This window comes from Podarcis raffonei, chromosome 8 (genome assembly GCF_027172205.1).
Source record: "Podarcis raffonei isolate rPodRaf1 chromosome 8, rPodRaf1.pri, whole genome shotgun sequence".
In the NCBI taxonomy this organism is placed as follows: Eukaryota; Metazoa; Chordata; class Lepidosauria; order Squamata; family Lacertidae; genus Podarcis; species Podarcis raffonei.
In genome coordinates, this window is record NC_070609.1 from 4,023,984 (window position 1) to 4,044,816 (window position 20,833).

Sequence of the window (20,833 nt, forward strand, 5' to 3'; positions counted from 1 at the left end):
GCGGCTCTGGCTCCCGGCCTCTTGAGTGAGATGGGCGCACAACCCTAGAGTCTGTCAAGACTGGCCCGTACGGGCAGGGGTACCTTTACCTTTACCTTGTTATTATGGTTTCTGTTGTTTGCGGCGGTTGTTTGTATTGAAAAAATGATTAAATTTTTTTTTTAAAAAAAACCCAAAACATCAGCCAAGCCACGTTCCCGCCAATCATCCCTCACCCTTTTTCTGGCACCCAAAGAGCAACCAGCTCCCCGGCTGGGGTCCTTTCCTCACCTGTCTGAACTTGGCCCGAGCTTCCTTCTCCTTCATGCGCCCGTGGGAAACCAGGTAGTCAAAGACTTCTCCTACAGGCGGAGAGAAAAGGACGTTAGGCTAACATCAGAAGAGCCTGCAGGATCAGGCCAGTGGCATCCTGTTCTCACAGTGGCCAAGTAGATGCCCCAATGGAATCGGAGTGCTTGGAAATGTAAAGAAAAGGAAGGAACCTTTTATCATATGTGGTGGACCTGTCCCAAGGTGAAAGACTTCTGGGAAAAGATTTATAATGAATTGAAAAAAATGTTGAAATATACATTTATAAAGAAACCAGAAGCATTTCTACTTGGAATAACAGGTTTGGAATTGCCCAAGAAACATGTTAAATTATTTTTGTATGCCACAACTGCTACTCGTATTTTGTTAGCTAAAAAGTGGAAAATCCAAGAATTACCAACGATAGAAGAATGGCAGATGAAGATGATGGATTTTTCGGAGCTAGCCGACCTAACCGGAAGAGTCTGCGGCCAGAAGGAGGAGGAATATCAGGAAGAGTGGATTAAATTTAATGATTACTTAGTTAAATATGTTAAGTTAAATTAACTGAAAACAGCTTGCAGATACTTAATTGGCTCAGGATTTTATTTATGTTAAGCGTCGAATTAATATGTTTAATTTCATAATGTGAAGATCTAAGGATGTCAATGTTTAAGTAAAATTTTATAAGAACTGTGGTTTGGAAAACTGTTGAAAGGACATGCAATGAAATTCAACCAAGGGGAAGCGAGGAAGTCACTTAACAATGTTAATAAGTGTAATTTTCAATAAGGCTATGATTTATGTTTGTCTTATGTGTTTGTTTGTTTATAATGTCGTGAAAACCAATAAAAAAATTTTTTGGGGAAAAAACCAATGGGATCTGAGTTCAAGAGCAGCTCTCCTCTCCTGTTGCTATCCAGAAATTGGGATTCAGAACCATTGCTGCCTCCGACTGCAGAGTCAGGCCAGTGGCATCCTGGCTAGTCGCCATGAGAAGCCCTCTCCTCCTCCATGAATTTGTCTATTCCTCTTTTAAAGCCACACAAGTAGGTGCCCATCATTGCCTCCTGTGGCAGGGAGTTCCATAGGTTAACTATGTGCTGCATGGAAAAAAAAAACATGCTTCTATCTGTCCCGCATCTTCCAACATTCAGCTTAATTAAATGTGGGCAGAGATGGCGAAAATGACTGCAGCAATCAGGGGCTGCTCCAATCAAAAATTCAATACAGAATGTGAATGCATAGGGGAATACATGAAGAAAAATGGTGTTAAAGCAGAACTCTTAATAGGCAATTGTTAAGCGTGTAAGGACAAAATAAGTAATTATAACTTAAACAGTTTTCAAGTTACTCTGTTTTATCAAAGCAACTAGAAAAAAATATATTATGATGGGAAGAGCAGTGGGGAGGAGGGGAGGGTTAGGATGAATTTGGGAAATAAAATAATATATGGGACAGCAAAGGATATAATAGAATCTTATAGAATAGTTATATATTGTAACCAGAATAGAAGTTTAAAAGCGGAAGTAAGTGTACTTTTAGTATTTTCATTATTGTAATATTATTATTTGTTATTGGTAGAAGGCAATGTTAATTTAGACTTCTTTGTTTTGCTGTCTGTATAATTTTTTTTAAGTCAATAAAAAATAGGAAAAAGTAAATAAATAAATGTGGGTATTATGAGAAAAGGAGAAAAACTCCCCTCTCTCCACTTTTCCCCAGCCAATGTTTATTTTCATAAACTTCCATCATTTCACCTCTTTGTTGTTGTTGTTGTTGTTGTTGTTGAGTCGTTAGTCATGTCCGCCTCTTCATGACCCCCTGGACCAGAGCACGCCAGGCACTCCTGTCTTCCACTGCCTCCCGCAGTTTGGTCAGACTCATGCTGGTAGCTTCGAGAACACTAAACAACAACAAGTCCTGGTCACCTTGCCTCAAAAAGCATATTGTAGAACGGGAAAAGGTTCAGAAAAAGCCACCCAGATGATGGAGGGGATGCAGCGAATTCCCTACAAGGAAAGGTTGGGGCTTTTTAGCTTAAATGGTGAGTAAGAGGTCTGAAGCTCAACATCCAAAAAACGAAGATCATGGCCACTGGGTCCATCACCTCCTGGCAAATAGAAGGGGAAGAAATGGAGGCAGTGAGAGATTTTACTTTCTTGGGCTCCATGATCACTGCAGATGGTGACAGCAGTCACGAAATTAAAAGACTCCTGCTTCTTGGGAGAAGGGCAATGACAAAGCTAGACAGCATCTTAAAAAGCAGAGACATCACCTTGCCAACAAAGGCCTGTATAGTTAAAGCCATGGTTTGCCCAGTAGTGATGTATGGAAGTGAGAGCCGGACCATAAAGAAGGCTGATCGCCAAAGAATGGATGCTTTTGAATTCTGGTGCTGGGGGAGACTCTTGAGAGTCCCATGGACTGCAAGATCAAACCTCTCCATTCTGAAGGAAATCAGCCCTGAGTGCTCACTGGAAGGACAGATCCTGAAGCTGAGGCTCCAAGACTTTGGCCACCTCATGAGAAGACTCCCTGGAAAAGACCCTGATGTTGGGAAAGATGGAGGGCACAAGGAGAAGGGGATGACAGAGGACGAGATGGTGGGACAGTGTTCTCGAAGCTACCAGCATGAGTTTGACCAAACTGCGGGAGGCAGTGGAAGACAGGAGTGCCTGGCGGGCTCTGGTCCAGGGGGTCACGAAGAGTCGGACATGACTAAACGACTAAACAACAACAACCCAGAGTCCTGCTGGTCAAGCCTTGTGTGTATTTTATTAATCAGAGTCCAATCCTTCCTTGTTTTGGGAATGCTACATGCCCCAGACTCACCTGCGCTGGCATACTCCATCACTAGGTAGAGTGTCTTCTCCGTCTCGATCACCTCAAAGAGTTTCACTGCAACAGCGAGAGAGAGAGATTTCAGCCCCCGGATTCCACGGAGCAAGATCTGCCTGGATTTCTTGAACATGACCCTCTCCCTCCCTCCTGGTCCTGCCCTCGCGCTCCTTAAGAGAAAGGCAGCTGCCATTGTGAACGAAGGCGGACCTCTTTCCAGGCTCCCGGCTCTCTTACCGATGTTGGGGTGATTCAGACCCTTCATGATCCTGACTTCTCGGAAGAGCTGCAAAGAACGGGAGGAGGAAGGTGGGTTAAGCCAAGTCATCCTCTCCAAGGGTCGGTCGCCGCATGTTTTCACACACAAACACACATTTTGGACATGTTCCCATTGCAAGAACGTACTGTATTTGGGGAAACGATTTATTCAGAATGAAAGTGGGCTGCGTGAATCGTCTGAAAGAGGAAAGCTTCCTGCTGGTTCCTCCCCAAGCAAACTCTGTTCCCAAAATCGCTCTGGAGGCAGTTATTTCCTCCCCACAGATACCACATTTTTTGCTCCATAAGACGCACATGACCATAAGATGCACCTAGTTTTTAGAGGCAGAAAACAAGGGGAAAAAAATATTCTGAACGAAACAGTGGATGGATAATTTTTGTGGCTCATGCTACGGCCACAGACATGATATGTGATTTGACGGTGAGTTTGGGGCAGCCCAATGCAAAAATATTGAGAATCCATGTGGATCCGTGCTTTGTAACCACATTTTTGCACCATTGCGGCCCCAGGAAACAATGGATGTATGATTTTTTTTTTGGTGCAGGCTGTAGCCATGGACATGCTGTGTGATCTGATGGTGAATTTGGGGTGACCCAATGCAAAAATCCTGAGGATCCATGGGCTTTTACCTCCCCCCTCCCAGGCAGCCTCCTTTATCGCTAGAGTCCCTTATCTCCCTCCCCGATCGCTTGCTGATCAGCTGCTCAGCGGCTTTGTTTCAACACCCCCTTCCCTCTTTCTTAAAAAAAAGGGACCATGCATTCGCTCCATAAGGCGCAGAGACATTTCCCCTTACTTTTTAGGAGTAAAAAGATGCGTCTTATGGAGCGAAAAATACGGTACTTTGCTCTCAGGTATTCCGAAGGCGGATGGCAGGAAGAGTTAATTTCTAAAGAGGAGAGGTGCCAAGGTGAGAGACCTTTAACATGGAAGCCTCTCCCCACAATCCTGGCAAACCCTGACAATTTGGCAGTGGCAGCAGCAGCAAAAAACATTCTGCGCATGCTCAGAGGCCCTCTTGCCTTTGGTATCGTATTAAGTGTTTGAGCCACTCTGTGGATCAGATCATCAGCTTCTTATAGCAAAATTCAAGCTTAAACTGAAGAAAGTAGGAAAAACCACTGGGCCGGTAAGATACAATCTAAGTCAAATCCTTTATGAATACACAGTGGAAGTGAGGAAAAGGTTTAAGGATTTAGATTTGGTGGACAGAGTGCCTGAAGAACTATGGATGGAGGCTCGTAACATTATACAGGAGGCAGCAACTAAAACCATCCCAATGAAAAGGAAATGCAAGAAAGCAAAGTGGCTGTCCAACGAGGCCTTACAAATAGCGGGGGAGAGAAGGCAAGCAAAATGCGAGGGAGATAGTGAAAGATACAGGAAATTGAATGCAGATTTCCAAAAAATAGCAAGGAGAGACAAGAAGGCCTTCTTAAACGAGCAATGCAAAGAAATAGAGGAAAACAATAGAATGGGAAAAACCAGAGATCTGTTCAAGAAAATTGGAGATACGGAAAGGGACATTTCGTACAAAGATTACCATAATAAAAGACAAAAGTGGAAAGGACCTAACAGAAGCAGAAGACATCAAGAAGAGGTGGCAAGAATACACAGAAGAATTATACCAGAAAGAAATGGATGTCTCGTATACCCCAGGTAGTGTGGTTGCTGACCTTGAGCCAGACATCCTGGAGAGTGAAGTCAAATGGGCCTTAGAAAGCACTGCTAACAACAAGGCCAGTGGAAGTGATGATATTCCAGCTGAACTATTTAAACTTTTAAACGATGATGCTGTTAAGGTGCTACATTCAATATGCCAGCAAATTTGGAAAACTCAGCAGTGGCCAGAGAATTGGAGAAGATCAGTCTACATCCCAATCCCCAAGAAGGGCAGTGTCAAAGAATGCTCCAACTACCGCACCATTGCACTCATTTCACACACTAGCAAGGTTATGCTTAAAATTCTACAAGGCAGGCTTAAGCAGCATGTGGACCGAGAACTCCCAGAAGTGCAAGCTGGATTTCGAAGGGGCAGAGGAACCAGAGACCAAACTGCAAACATGCGCTGGATTATGGAGAAAGCTAGAGAGTTCCAGAAAGACATCTACTTCTGCTTCATTGACTATGCAAAAGCCTTTGACTGTGTCGACCACAGCAAACTATGGCAAGTTCTTAAAGAAATGGGAGTGCCTGATCACCTCATCTGTCTCCTGAGAAATCTCTATGTGGGACAAGAAGCTACAGTTAGAACTGGATATGGAACAACTGATTGGTTCAAAATTGGGAAAGGAGTACGGCAAGGCTGTATATTGTCTCCCTGCTTATTTAACTTATATGCAGAATTCATCATGCGAAAGGCTGGGCTGGATGAATCCCAAGCCAGAATTAAGATCGCTGGAAGAAATATCAACAACCTCTGATATGCAGATGATACAACCTTGATGGCAGAAAGTGAATAGGAATTAAAGAACCTTTTAATGAGGGTGAAAGAGGAGAGCGCAAAATATGGTCTGAAGCTCAACATCAAAAAAACGAAGATCATGGCCACTGGTCCCATCACCTCCTGGCAAATAGAAGGGGAAGAAATGGAGGCAGTGAGAGATTTTACTTTCTTGGGCTCCATGATCACTGCAGATGGTGACAGAAGTCACGAAATTAAAAGACGCCTGCTCCTTGGGAGAAAGGTGATGGCAAAGCTAGACAGCATCTTAAAAAGCAGAGACATCACCTTGCTGACAAAGGTCCGTATAGTTAAAGCCATGGTTTTCCCAGTAGTGATGTACGGAAGTGAGAGCTGGACCATAAAGAAGGCTGATCGCCGAAGAATGGATGCTTTTGAATTATGGTGCTGGAGAAGACTCTTGAGAGTCCCATGGACTGCAAGAAGATCAAATGCATCCATTCTTAAGGAAATCAGCCCTGAGTGCTCACTGGAAGGACAGATCCTGAAGCTGAGGCTCCAATACTTTGGCCACCTCAGGAGAAGAGAAAACTCCCTGGAAAAGACCCTGATGCTGGGAAAGATGGAGGGCACAAGGAGAAGGGGACGACGGAGGACGAGATGGTGGGACAGTGTTCTCGAAGCCACAAACATGAGTCTGACCAAACTGCGGGAGGCAGTGGAAGACAGGAGTGCCTGGCGTGCTCTGGTCCAGGGGGTCACGAAGAGTCGGACACGACTAAACGACTAAACAACAACAACAACAACAACAACAAGAGCAGCAGAAAACAAGCTTTCTCTCAGTGAGCTTCAGGGTGGCCATGTTGAGGGAATCTGAACCCTGATCTCTCCCAGGTTGTGCGCTCTAACCACTGCCCCACACTGCCTCTTCAGCACAGCTCAGTCCTACGATTCTCTTAATTAAATGTCAGGATTAGGAATGCGATCTGTTTATGAAGCCCATCAATGGGGGCAGTCAGTGGGAGTTGAGGAGGGAGCACCCATTTCATGGGGGGTTTTCCCCTTAAAAGGAGCTGTGAGATGGATGGCAGATGAATTTTGGGGGGGGGGGAGAAGGAAAGAGGCTTTCAAGGGAGTACAGGGCCTCCCCCCCCCCCCGCCGCCGCCCAAAAGGATGCTGGGGGTGTCAGTCTGGCTGCAACTGGGAAGACTGGATTGAACAGGGAGCTTCCCCCAGCCCCTTGCCAGGGGAAATGACTAATTTGAAAGGGGGGCGAGGAAAGGCCTTCAATATCCATCTCTCCCCCCCCCATCTTCCCCAAGCTCATTTGGCCTGGAAAATCCAGCCGCTAATTAGCAGCTCCACCCCCCACAACCTCCCCCACAGCGAGATGCTGGCAGGAGGCGGCGTTACCACAGCGACCAACTTGGACTCCAGGCGCTAATTAGGGAAGGGGGGGCAGAAAGCGGGGGGGGGATGAAGAGCGATGGGTGTCTTTGGCAATGAGCAGACCAGAGGAGGGAATGGTGGGTTGGGGTCAGTGACGTGAGGGAGACAGAGACCCCAGAGAGAGAGAGAGAGAGAGAGAGAGAGAGAGAGAGAGAGAGAACAGGGTCCCCGTGAACCCAGTGCTTTTTTTCCTGGGGGGGTACGCAGGGGTACGCATACCCCTAAACATTTTGTGGATCTTCATACTTTTGTCCATTTACTGTATTTACTTTTCCCAATTTGAACTATAAAATGGTGATCGTCTTGAGTCAAAATGAGAGTACCCCTAAACATATTTATTTACTGGGGGGGAAGCACTTGTGTGAACCAAATAATAATAATAATAATAATAATAATAATAATAATAATAATAATAATAATAATTTATTATTTATACCCCACCCATCTGGCTGGACTTCCCCAGCCACTCTGGGCAGCTTCCAAGAAAATATTAAAATACCGTAATACATCAAACATTAAAAGCTTCCCCGAACAGGGCTGCCTTCAGATGTCTTCTAAAAGTCTGGTAGTTGTTGTTCTCTTTGACATCTGGTGGGAGGGGGCTGGACTAGATGTCCCCTGGAGGTCCCTCTCAATTCTGCAGTTCCGCAATTCTAGGCCACCATGAGGTGGAAAGGAATGGATCTGGACCCCTCTTCTGCCATTTTCTGGGCCCCTCTTCTGCCATGCGGGAGCTAGACTGGTGACTGGGAGTGGCTGCCGAGACCCTATAACACCGGTCCTGAAAGACCTGCATTGGCTCCCAGTACGTTTCCGAGCACAATTCAAAGTGTTGGTGCTGACCTTGAAAGCCCTAAACGGCCTCGGCCCTGTATACCTGAATGAGCGTCTCCACCCCCATTGTTCTGCCCAAACACTGAGGTCCAGTGCTGAGGGCCTTCTGGCGGTTCCCTCACTGCGAGAAGCAAAGCTACAGGGAACCAGGCAGAGGGCCTTCTCGGTGGTGGCACCCGCCCTGTGGAACGCCCTCCCACCAGATGTCAAAGAGAACAACAACTACCTGACGTTTAGAAGACATCTGAAGGCAGCCCTGTTCAGGGAAGTTTTTAATGTGTGACATTTTGATGTATTTTTAATCTTTGTTGGAAGCCGCCCAGAGTGGCTGGGGAAACCCAGCCAGATGGGCAGAGTACAAATAATAAATTATTATTATTATTATTATTATTATTATTATTATTATTATTATTATTATTATTATTTACACCTCCAGAGTCCGCCCCCCAGCTGCCTTCTGCCTCTTAGCGCCCACCTGGGGAATCCTCTCTGGGTAATGGTGTTCCCCAGCAGCCGACCCCTGCAATCCCTGATACCCCCCCCCGGGCCAAAACACCCTTTGGGGCATTCGTGCACTGCAAAGGGGTTGGACTAGATGACTCCCGGGGTCCCTTGCAAATCTAGAGTTCTACAATTCTGATCAAAGGGGGGGGGGAGGTTGAAACAACAACAAACATACACACCTTCTGGAGGCTCGTTGGATTCAGCTGCGTCTTGTCGATTATTTTTATAGCCACCTGGAAGAAATGAAATGCCAGAAAATCAGTCTGGTGAAAAAGTGGGGGTGGCTGGGGGCGGAGAGGGGGGGGAGAGAAAGGCCATGCAATTTTGGGAATTATAGGGACAGAACAACCTGAATTGTATCGAAATTGACTTATGAATGCTACTCGCCCAAAAATGAAAAGAAGCGGAAGTCCCAGCAAAGGAAGAACAGATTAAAAAACAACAACTTATGGAATATTTACAGATAAATTGCAAACAGATAAAAACACTGGCAGGGTTCTTGTAATAACCTGCAGTTTCATAAGAGTGTATATTTAAAGCAGATAATTAAATGAGCAAATCAAATCAATTTGGATACGCAGGAGGTGTTAAAAAAATACATTTAACGAACCACAGAAAGAGGGGGAAGGAAGTCAAACTCTGAAATGTTCAATTGATTGTAAAACTAATGATATGTATAAACTTGAAACGTATAAATAAAAACTTTTAAAAAGGCCATGCAATAGCTGGTTCCTACCAGCAATAATTCACTAAATCCTCCTTTCCAAAATCAGCCCCCCCCCCGGTGATTTCCACCTGCTCCTTCCTTTCTGCCTTTCCTCATTCTCCCTCCCCATCCCCATCTAGACTGCCCCCTCGCCACCTAAAGTCGCACCTGCATCCCACCTGCTCAAGACAGACGCACCTGAGGCTTGCTCCAGCCCTTCCTCACGGCTGCAGAAAACATCACCAAGGAGGATGCCGGGACGGTGTCCAATTAGTCCTGGGGCACAACCCCTCAGATCACCTCTCCCCAGGGCTGAAAGTGGCCCTGGGGTGCCTCACAGAGGACCCAGGACGCCATTTGCACATGCACTAAAAATGTTAACTGCTCTAACTCTCCCCGGCAGAAGGGTAAGCTGGGCAGGCGCTTGAATCTGTGCCTTGCAGACTTCGCATTCAGGCTGTGAGCACAGGACTGGCTCTTCTGATGCTGCTATGGAGCCTCCAGATTCAGGCGCAGTCTACGTAGATTCCCAGGTCCTTTGGGGCATTTGGCCACTGCGAGATGCTTTGGCCTGGTCCGGTAAGCTCTTCTTGTGCGGGACAATAAACTGAAGCCGATTTCTGGCCTTAAGTGAAATCTGAGGCTCTCCTCAGGATTGGCAACCCAGTTGTGGAACACACGCACGCACACAGGTCAGGCTGGCACCCACCTTGTGCAGCAGCAGGGACCAGGTGAAGACTGGCTTTCAGAAAGGCTGGGACCATATTGGTCTATGTGAGAAATTGACAGACCTGAGAGTACAGTCATACCTCATGTTACGTCCGCTTCATGTTACGTTCTTTCAGGTTACGTCCCACAGCGACCCAGAAGTACCAGAAAGGGTTACTTCCGGGTTTCGCCGCTCACGCATGCGCAGAAGCACAAAATGACGTAACGTGCATGCGCAAAAGCGGCGAATCACAACCCGCGCATGCGCAGAGGCGCCGCTGCGGGTTGCACTCTTTTCATGTTGCGAATGGGCCTCTGGAACGGATCCCTTTCGCAACCAGAGGTACCGCTGCATTTGGTTTTTCCGATAACTTGTTCTATGCATTGATTTGTGATAATCAGGGCCCTTGCAACAGAAGGCAGGGCGTGAGTTCTGGACAAACAAAGAAGCGACCCAGCTTCCCAGAGGCCCACCTAGCCTGGCATCCTGTTCTTGCAGATAGACTGCGCATGAAGCTGGAGGTTCCATGAGAAGATACAAAGAGCCGCCACCTCCAAAATTTGGCGGCGCGAGAACTGCGGCAACAGGAGGACTTTCAGCATCAGTCCGGGAACCAAGACTCAACAAGCGCCTTGCTATCTTAGGTGTCTGCTCAAGACATTTTGTACGAGAAGGCTTCCCTTGGAGTGTGACCGGAGTCATTTTATGGAATATTAACTGCTACAATTGCAGAAAGGGTTTTATTGCTCTTAGTTCACTGAGTTAGTAACCTTCCGCAGTTTATCTTGGCTTGTTCCGCACTGCTTCAGTAGGCTATGAGCTGGTTTATAAATCGGCAACCCCAGTCCTGAGAGGGGGACACAGTGACCCAGCCTTGCGGCAGCCCCCAAAACAAGGTTTCCTGCTGCAATGAGTGTTTTTAGGCTCCTGCCAAAGGCAACCTTCCCCCTTCTTTTTCCTCCAGAGACCCCTTCTGCCTCACCCACATAACAACAGCATATTACTACTTACGGTCACCTTCAGTTACGTGTCCTTTGGAATACGTCTGTGGCAAATCAGGAAGTGTTTTTCCAGGTTTCGCCGCATGCACAGAAGCGCTAAATTGCGCTGTGTGCATGCGCAGAACAAGGGCCCCCGGTTGCAAATTCCTCAGGATCCGTCCAGAGCTCCGGAACGGATCCCGTCAGCAACCCGAGGTACCACTGTATGTTGTACTTAAACCCAGAAAATATGTTTATGTGTGTGTATATGTGCAATTCAATATATTCTGTGCCGGTTAAGTAGCTGATTTTTGAATTTGCTGACCTGCTCTGTGTTCACCTGCTTGCATTTCGATGTTTCGAATGCTTGCTGTATGCTGGTGGGAAGTGGCCTGCGAGTGAGCCTAACTCATCCATCAATCAATCAATCAATCAATCAATCAATCAACCAACTCTTCTTGCCCATCCTTGCACCCCACCCCTTCCGGCCCCCGCTTACCTCCCTTCCTGTCAGGATGTGCCTGGCCAGCTTGACCTTGGCGAAATTGCCCTTTCCGATGGTCTTGAGGAGGCGGTAGTTGCCAATGTGAGGCTGCTCGTCGGCGCAGGAGGCGATGGAGTTGCGGCAGCGAGCGCCCAGAGAGCGGCTGGACCATGACGAACCCTTTTCCGAGCGGCTGCTGGCCAGGGTGGAGGGCTGCGGGGACAGCGGAGGCGTCGCCGGGGCGGGGGGCGGGTCGAGGGTGACCACCGGGCAGCGCTGGTGCTGGGGAGAAAAGGAAGACGGAGACGTTACATACGAAGGGGCAAAGGATATATCATTTCCCAGAATGCTTTTGTTATTTTGCATGTCCATCACCACATGGGATACAATATACAGTGGGCGTTCGGGTGATCCGTGCAGGATGCACATCCGCAACCCGCGTCTGTGCATGTGCAGGTTGCGATTCGGTGCTTCTGTGCATGCACAAAGCGTGCCTTAGTGCTTCTGCACATGTGCAACTGCCAAAACTTGGAAGTAACCTGTTCCGGTACTTCTGGGTTTCGGCAGTCCATAACCTGAAAAAATGCAACCTGAAGCGTCAGTAACTCGAGGTATGACTGTATAAGGTAAAGGTAAAGGACCCCTGACAGTTAAGTCCAGTCGTAGACGACTCTGGGGTGGCGTGCTCATCTCGCTTTACTGGCTGAGGGAGCTGACATTTGACTGCAGACAGCTTCCGGGTCGTGTGGCCAGCATCACTAAGCCGCTTCTAGCGAAACCAGAGCAGCGCACAGAAACACGGTTTACCTTCCTGCTGGAGCGGTACCTATTTATCTACTTGCACTTTGACATCCTTTCGAACTGCTAGGTTGGCAGGAACAGGGACCGAGCAACGGGAGCTCACCCCGTCGTGGGGATTCAAACCGCCGACCTTCTGATCGGCAAGCCCAAGAGGCTCAGTGGTTTAACCCACAGCACCACCCGCATACCTATTGATACAATATATAATGAGTGATATATAACGAGTTGAAAAAAAATTGTTTAAAATAACGTTTGTGGGGAAAAACCAGAACCTTTTTTTTACTAGGAATTCTAGATGCAGAATGATTATTCGTCTATGCAACGACACTACTGGCCCAGAGATGGAAAGAAGATAAAGTCCCGACCGGAGACGAATGGTTGATGAAGATGATGGACTATGCCGAAATGGCCCGGGAAAATCAGAAACCAGACAGGAACTTTAAGAAGGAATGGGGGGGGGGAATTACAATTTACTTAAGAGAACACTGTAAAACAACTAAAGACTTTGGCAGGATTAAAAATATATGATGCAATAGAAAATGTTTGGTAATGGAAACCATGGGGGTGGAGTCTAAGGATTCAGGAAATACTAAATGTTAATGATTATGATCAATGTTTGAATTTAAATGTGTAATGTGAAATTGAATAAAAGAGATTTAAAAAAAAAACACCACAAATGGGCAAAGGATTCAGAGCAGGGCCAGTCTGGCAGTTGGCCCTCTTCACGCTTCTCGATGTACATTTTGGGGAGCAGGGGGGTCATTCATAATGCCCACAAGCTCCAACCCCCCATTTTTTGCCAAATCTTCCTCCCCTCTGCCAACCAGTGCCACTGTAGCTGTCCAGGAGTTGGTGGGGTATAGTGTTAGGGTCGTAGGAACATTTTGACAGCTGCTTTGTACTAATTCACCAAACTCAGTATTGTCTGCTCTGACTGACAGCCGCAGCTCTCTCCCCAAGCCCTGCCTGGAGATGTCATGGAGTTTTGAATTCAGGACCATGCGTATCATAGCAGTGGTGCAGCAGATGGTCTTCTGGCTGCAGCAGCAAGGAGGGACACACAGACCCCGCCCGGAGATCACAGGAGAGAAAGAAACCAAGTCCTGTGCAACTCTCTGCCACTAGAGATCTGGCAGGCGCCTTCTGTGCCAACTTTTAGATGCCTACAGAACACATTTCTGTTCTGCCAGGCCTAGGCAGGCAATTAAGAATACATCTTCCCCACACCAGTTATTTGACACCTGTTTTAAAACTCTTAGCTTCTTTACGGATTTTATTAGATGGTTTTTGCGTTTGGCTGCCGCTAACTGCTTTGCTCGTGGGACGCGGGTGGCGCTGTGGGTTAAACCACAGAGCCTAGGACTTGCTGATCAGAAGGTCACCGGTTTGAACCCCCGCGATGGGGTGAGCTCCCGTTGCTCAGTCCCTGCTCCTGCCAACCTAGCAGTTCAAAAGCACGTCAAGTGCAAGTAAATAAATAGGTAGCACTCCGGCGGGAAGGTAAACGGCATTTCCGTGCGCTGCTCTGGTTCGCCAGAAGCGGCTTAGTCATGCTGGCCACATAACCCGGAAGCTGTATGCCGGCTCCCTCGGCCAGTAGAGCGAGATGAGCACCGCAACCCCAGAGTCGGCCACGACTGGACCTAATGGTCAAGGATCCCTTTACCCTTTACCTTAACTGCTTTGCTAACTTCCATACATCCCAGTAGTGATGTATGGAAGTGAGAGCTGGACCATAGAGAAGGCTGATCGGCAAATAATAGATGCTTTTGAATTATGGTGTTGGAGGAGACTCTTGAGAGTCCCATGGACTGCAAGAAGATCAAACCTCTCCATTCTGAAGGAAATCAGCCCTGAGTGCTCACGGGAAGGACAGATCCTGAAGCTGAGGCTCCAAGACTTTGGCCACCTCATGAGAAGAGAAGACTCCCTGGAAAAGACCCTGATGTTGGGAAAGATGGAGGGCACAAGGAGAAGTGGACGACAGAGGACAAGATGGTTGGATAGTGTTCTCGAAGCTACCAGGATGAGTTTGACCAAACTGCAGGAGGCAGTGGAAGACAGGAGTGCCTGGGCTGCTCTGGTCCAGGGGGTCACGAAGAGTCGGACACGACTAAATGACTAAACAAAACAAACAACTGCTTTAATACTTTCATATTCTTTGGCACAGTGGTGCACCAATATCTTTTATAAATACCGTATTTTTTGCACCATAACACTCACTTTTTTCCTCCTAGAAAGTAAGGGGAAATGTCTGTGCGTGTTATAGAGCGAATGCCTACGGATGACGGGGGGGTCTGCTGCAGTCGTGAGCAGAGGATCCATGGTTCCCCTTCCCTCCTCCGTGGCTCGCTTTGAAACAGCAAAGCGGGAGAAGAGCCGCCGAGTGGGGAGGAGAGAGGGACAGAGAGCCTGCTTCTTTAAAGGAGCAAAGCGGAAGAGGAGAGGAGCCGCTTACACAAGTGTAAGCTGCTCCTGTCCTGTCCGGTTGGTTCCTTTAAAGCAAGAAGGCTCTCTGTCCCTCTCTCCTCCCCACTCAGCTAGCTAAATAGCAGCAAAGTTTTTCAGCTCGCTAAGCCAGGGATGAGCAGGGAGGAGGGAGAAAAGCAGAGCCTGCTTGCTTTAAAGGAGCAAAGCGGGAGAGGAGAGGAGCCTTCTTCCCTTATACCCCTCTTCTTCATTATTAGCAGCATCCTTCTCCACCCACCCCACGCATGCTCCTTGTCCCTTGAGTGCTTTTCCTTCCCTCCCCACTTAAAACGTGGTTACAAAGGATCCTCAGGATTTTTGTATTGGGCTACTCCAAACTCACTGTCAGATCACATGTCTGTGGCCACAGCATGAACCACAAAAATCATACATCCACTGTTTCATTTAGAATATTTTTTTTCTTGTTTTCCTCCTCTAAAAACTACGTGCGTGTTATGGTCAGGTGCGTGTTATAGAGCGAAAAATACGGTAAATATCACGTTGGTCCTTGCGTGTGACCGTAAAATTACCCAGGCCCAGAGATGTGTCCTGTCAATCTACTAGTAGGTGACGCCCTCAAAACTACCTGTCCAAGGCCTTGGGTCCCATGATGAGAGAAAGATAGATATTCATTGAAGCCCATAGCTGTCAACTTACAGATTTGAAAATAAGGGACCAGCAGCCTCAAAAATAAGGGACCAGCAGCCAAAATAAGGGAGTTTAGTCAACCAGCAGCCAAACGAAGCCTCAAGCGGTGGTTCCCACAGCGCAGCAACCCGGCAAAGGGGATGCAGCAAGGAAAACCACCGTCACCTCTCCGCTGGGAAGCGCTGAGCAAAGGCGAGTCCCCAGGCAACGTGGCTGATTTGATCGGCACAAGGCACGCAAGCGTCATTCTTAGACTCCTTATTGGGTGAGCAACGCAGCCAAGCAACACAGCTGGAGCCTCCCTCCTCCCTGGCTGGCAGGGAGGGAGAGGAGCTGCTTCCTTTGAAACCCGGGAAATTTAAGGGACATCATCAATAAGGGACAGCAGCGGGACACGGCGCTGGGATAAGGGACTTTCCCACCAAATAAGGGACGGCTGACAGCTAAGTTGAAGCCCCCCCCCAACTCCAATTGATAATAAATTGCAAGGCAAGGTCAAAAGGTGTTGTTTGTGCCCGCTTGCGATCTCAGCACCGTTGGCGGGGCTGCAATTGCACCCGGCCCGGGTTCACGGAGGCATCCCGGCCTGGCAAGTCCACGTCCCAGAAAACTCCCCTGGGAGGCCGTTCGCCTTAACAAGCTTAGACAGCAAAAGATCTTTAAGTCCGAGGAGATTATGGAGATCAAGAGCCACAGCGATGCTTACGAGGCCCTATCTTAACCGCCTGGCACAGGCCGGGAGAGGAGGCTGCCGGGCGCCCCATCCCAGCTCCTGCCAAGGGGTGCCCCATCCCAGAGACCTTCCCCTTGGCAAGCCGGAGGAATCCCAGCACATAACATCATTTTAGGAATCAAGAAAACCTGGATTTGAATCTGCGAATCAGACACACACACTCTAAAAACGGGACCTACGGTTCGAAACTAGCTTCAAACAGACAACGCATTTTCAAAAATCAAATTCCAATGGGCACCCACAACCAGGAGATCATTTTAACTGTGGTTCTGAAATCCTACTCGAATTCAACAGAGCTTCTCCCATGGGTAAAGGTAAAGGTACCCCTGACCGTTAGGTCCAGTCGCGGAGAACTCTGGGTTGCGATTCAGTCCTTCCACGCATGTGCAAAGCACAATTTAGCGCTTCTGCGCATGCGCGACCACCAAAACCTGGAAGTAACCCGTTCCGGGTACTTTCGGGTTTCAGCGGTCCGTAACCTGAAAAAATGCAACCTGAAGCATCTATTACTCAAGGTATGACTGTATAAGGTAAAGGTACCACTGACCGGTAGGTCCAGTCACGGACAACTCTGGGGTTGCGTGTTCATCTCGCTCTATAGGCCGAGAGAGCCGGCATATTTCCGCAGACAGCTTCCGGGTCATGTGGCCAGCATGACTAAGCCACTTCTGGCGAACCAGAGCAGAGCACGGAAACGCCGTTTACCTTCCCACCAGAGCAGTCCCTATTTATCTACATACACTTTGATGTGCTTTCAAACCGCTAGGTTGGCAGGAGCAGGGACCGAGCAACGGGAGCTCACCCCGTCGTGTGGATTTGAACCGCTGACCTTCTGATCGGCAAGTCCTAGGCTCTGTGTTTTAACCCACAGCGCCACCCGCGTCCCCTTTCTCCCACGAGTAAAGGTAAAGGGACCCCTGACCTTTAGGTCCAGTTGCGACTGACTCTGGGGTTGCGGCGCTCATCTCGCTTTATTGGCCGAGGGAGCCAGCGTACAGCTTCCGGGTCATGTGGCCAGCATGACTAAGTCGCTTCTGGCGAACCAGAGCAGCACACAGAAACGCTGTTTACCTTCCCACTGGAGTGGTACCTCTTTATCTACTTGCACTTTGACGTGCTTTCGAACTGCTAGGTTGGCAGGAGCAGGGACCGAGCAACAGGAGCTCACCCCATCGTGGGGGTTCGAACCGCCGACCTTCTGATTGGCAAGCCCTAGGCTCTGTGGTTTAACCCATAGCGCCACTCGCGTCCCCTTTCTCCTGTGGACACTTTGGGTTAAACCTCAGATGGGAAAAATAAGCTTAGGAGCTCTTTCTGGAGTGGCAGATGAGAAAGGGACACACACACACACACACATACACACACACACTGATCCCCAGTGGGTTTGCCAACCGACCGCTTCGCTCCTTTTGACTCAGCCTTGTCTGCGGAAAGGGGGAAGAAAAATCTCCACCAACCAGTTATGAATCCAGGCCTGCGGAAGGCAAGCCTGGCTCTCCCGAAAATTGGCGAGCAAAGAGAGTGGGTTGGTATGAAAACCAACCTGAAAGGCAGGGCGCAGCCACAAAGCCCGGCTGGTTCGCAGGAAAGAGAAAAGGCGGGTTCCCTTTTGTCCCATCTGAGGGAAGCTTGATGAGAGGTGGAAAGGTGCTTATTAGGATCCCAGCCAGGTTCAGCACCACTTGCCACCCTGATAGAGCTAGGAGAAGGCCAGCACTTGGGGTCTTCACAAGTGAAGAGCTTGCAGGATCAGGCCAATGGCCCAGCTGGTCCAGCCTCCTGTTCTCCCAGTGGCCAGCCAGGTTCCTGGGAGAAAACAGGAAAGCAGGACTTGAACACAGGACCACTCTGCTCCCTCTTGTGGATTCCAGAAACTGGGATTCAGAAGCACGGCTGCCTCCAACTGCAGACTGGCATCATGGCAGGTAGCCATTGGTAGCACTCCCCCCTAATCCTCTTTTAAAGCAATCTAGGTTGGCGGGCTTCCCTGCCTCCTCTTGTGGCAGTGAGTTCCACAGTTCAACTCTGCACTGCTTCCTTTTTTTCCTGCCCAAGGAAGCTGCCATTTATCACGTCCCTCTGCTATTATTCGTTTATTAATTGTATTTATATCCCCGTTGGCTTTCTCCATGGAGTTTTCTTGGCAGGGATACTGGAGTGGCTTGCCGGTTCCTGCTCCAGGTGGATCATGTTGGGTCAAAACTCTCCACTATGACCTGTCCGTTTTGGGTGGCCCTGTAGGGCATAGCTCATGGCTTCTCTGAGTTATTCAAGGCCCTTCACCACAACAAGGCAGTGATCCATGAAGGGCGCAAAATATGGTCTGAAGCTCAACATCAAAAAAACAAAGATCATGGCCACTGGGCCCATCACCTCCTGGCAAATAGAAGGGGAAGAAATGGAAGCAGTGAGAGATTTTACTTTCTTGGGCTCCATGATCACTGCAGATGGTGACAGCAGCCACGAAATTAAAAGACGCCTACTTCTTGGGAGAAAAGCGATGACAAACCTAGGCAGCATCTTAAAAAGCAGAGGCATCACCTTGCCTACAAAGGTCCGTATAGTTAAAGTACTTTTCCCAGTAGTGATGTATGGAAGTGAGAGCTGGACCATAAAGAAGGCTGATTGGCAAAGAATGGATGCTTTTGATTTATGGTGCTGGAGGAGACTCTTGAGAGTCCCATGGACTGCCAGAAGATCAAACCTCTCCATTCTGAAGGAAATCAGCCCTGAGTGCTCACTGGAAGGACAGATCCTGAAGCTGAGGCTCCAAGACTTTGGCCACCTCAGGAGAAGAGAAGACTCCCTGGAAAAGACCCTGATGCTGGGAAAGATGGAGGGCACAAGGAGAAGGGGACGACAGAGGACGAGATGGTGGGACAGTGTTCTCGAAGCTACCAGCATGAGTTTGACCAAACTGCGGGAGGCAGAGGAAGACAGGAGTGCCTGGCATGCTCTGGTCCAGGGGGTCACGAAGAGTCGGACACAACTAAACAACAATTGTATTTATATCCCATCCTCTTCACCCAAGGAGATCAGGGTGGTGTACATTGCTGTCCCCCTCTCTTCAATGAATCCCCCACAACAACCCTGTGAGGTAGGTTGGGCTGAGAGGCAGGGAGCGGCCCCCAAGGTCACTTCTGGGCCAAGCAGAGATTTGAACCCTGGTGTCTCCCGGGTCCTACTCCTGACACTCTCACCACTGAACCACACTGCCTCTCGAACCCAGTGATGCTTACCCAGACTGGCAGCTGCTCCCCAGGGTTTCAGGCAGAAGAGGACTTTTTTTTGAAGCCCCACCCGGATGTTGAACCTGGGCCCTTCAGCATACAAAGCCACAAGTCACACAAACATCCCCAAAGGCCTTGAAGCCTCCACCTCACAGCTGCCTCTTGATTATAAGCTCGGTCGGCAGAGCATGAAATTCTTAATCTCTGGGTTGCGGGTTTGAGCCCCATGTTGGGCAAAAAAAAAATCCTGCCTTGGAGCGGGTTGGACTAGATGACCCTCCTGGTCCCTTTCCGACCCTACAATTCTATGATTCTATTATGCCCGTTGGCAGCAGGGGAGACTTTCCCATCCTGGTTCCATTCAGCTGTTGTTGGACTACAATTCCCATCATGCCTCTGGGCATGCCAGTTAGGGCTGATGGGAGTTGTAGTTCCAAACATCTGGTGAGGGTGAGGGTTAGGCTAGAACATGGATAGGCAAACTAAGGCCTGGGGGCCGGATCCGACCCAATCGCCTTCTAAATCCGGCCCGCGGATGTTCTGGGAATCAGCATGTTTTTACAAGAGTAGAATGTGTGCTTTTATTTAAAATGCACCTCTGGGTTATTTGTGGGGCGTAGGAATTCGTTCATTATTTTTTTCCAAAATATAGTCCGGCCCCCCACAAGGTCTGAGGGACAGTGGACCGGCCCCCTGCTGAAAAAGTTTGCTGACCCCTGGACTAGAACCAAGGCATAGATTCACATCTACGTTCCATCCCACTTTCGAACTTGTTTGAACAAGCAAAAGGAGGCTTCGGTAGAAGCCTGGCAGATAAACCGAGTGCTCGTCTTTGCCCCTATAATAACCCAGGACAGTCACAGAATCACAGAGGCACCCCAAGAGTCATCTAGACCACCCCCCTGCAACGCAGTCCTCTCCTGCTTGGTTTGCCGCAGGACCACATAGTTGCAAAGTTGATTTTATTTTATTTTATTTAGTGGGTCCTGCTCAGCTGGCTTTAGAAGCAGCCTTAGATGTTGACACTTCAGCAAGTAAAACTTTTCCATGCACAGAGAAAAAGGGGCAGGAAAAGCTTCACCAGGTAAGCTATCTGCGTCTCAGGCAGCTGGTAACAGCACAGGAGCAAAGCGAGCAAAAATGTTGGCAACCCTACATGTATTTTTTTGGGGGTGTCACAGGAAAGAGAAACCCTGGTAGAGCCTGTCTCCTCCTTACAGCTGCCTGCCAACACTTGCGAGAAGGAGGGAGACCAGAATAGACGAGGCCTGAAGTCCTAGGAGAAATAGTTGAAAAGGTTGGGTTATGTTTGGGCTAGGAAACAGACGATTAAGATGGGGGGGGGGAATATTTAACACATTTATCCCCTGCCTCTCCTCCAAGAGCTCAAAGGGGCGGACGAAGACGAAACCATCAATTAACAGTTAAAAACATCCCTTGGAATTTAACGCTGAAACAAGAGGAGGAAGTAA

The 20,833-nt window shown here is 48.5% G+C and overlaps 1 protein-coding gene across 6 annotated transcripts in view; it reads right to left on the bottom strand.

Moving 5' to 3' along the window:
- Window positions 1–20,833, bottom strand: part of MARK4 (microtubule affinity regulating kinase 4) — a 69,645-nt gene that overhangs the window by 24,169 nt on the left and 24,643 nt on the right. For all 6 annotated transcript variants that reach the window (XM_053401741.1, XM_053401742.1, XM_053401740.1 and 3 more), the window contains exons 2-6: window positions 11,496–11,762; window positions 8,781–8,834; window positions 3,367–3,415; window positions 3,124–3,189; window positions 271–341 (exon numbers count right to left, since the gene is read on the bottom strand). In XM_053401741.1, the coding sequence (XP_053257716.1) occupies window positions 271–341; window positions 3,124–3,189; window positions 3,367–3,415; window positions 8,781–8,834; window positions 11,496–11,762 (507 nt within the window). The remainder of the gene's footprint in view (window positions 1–270; window positions 342–3,123; window positions 3,190–3,366; window positions 3,416–8,780; window positions 8,835–11,495; window positions 11,763–20,833) is intronic.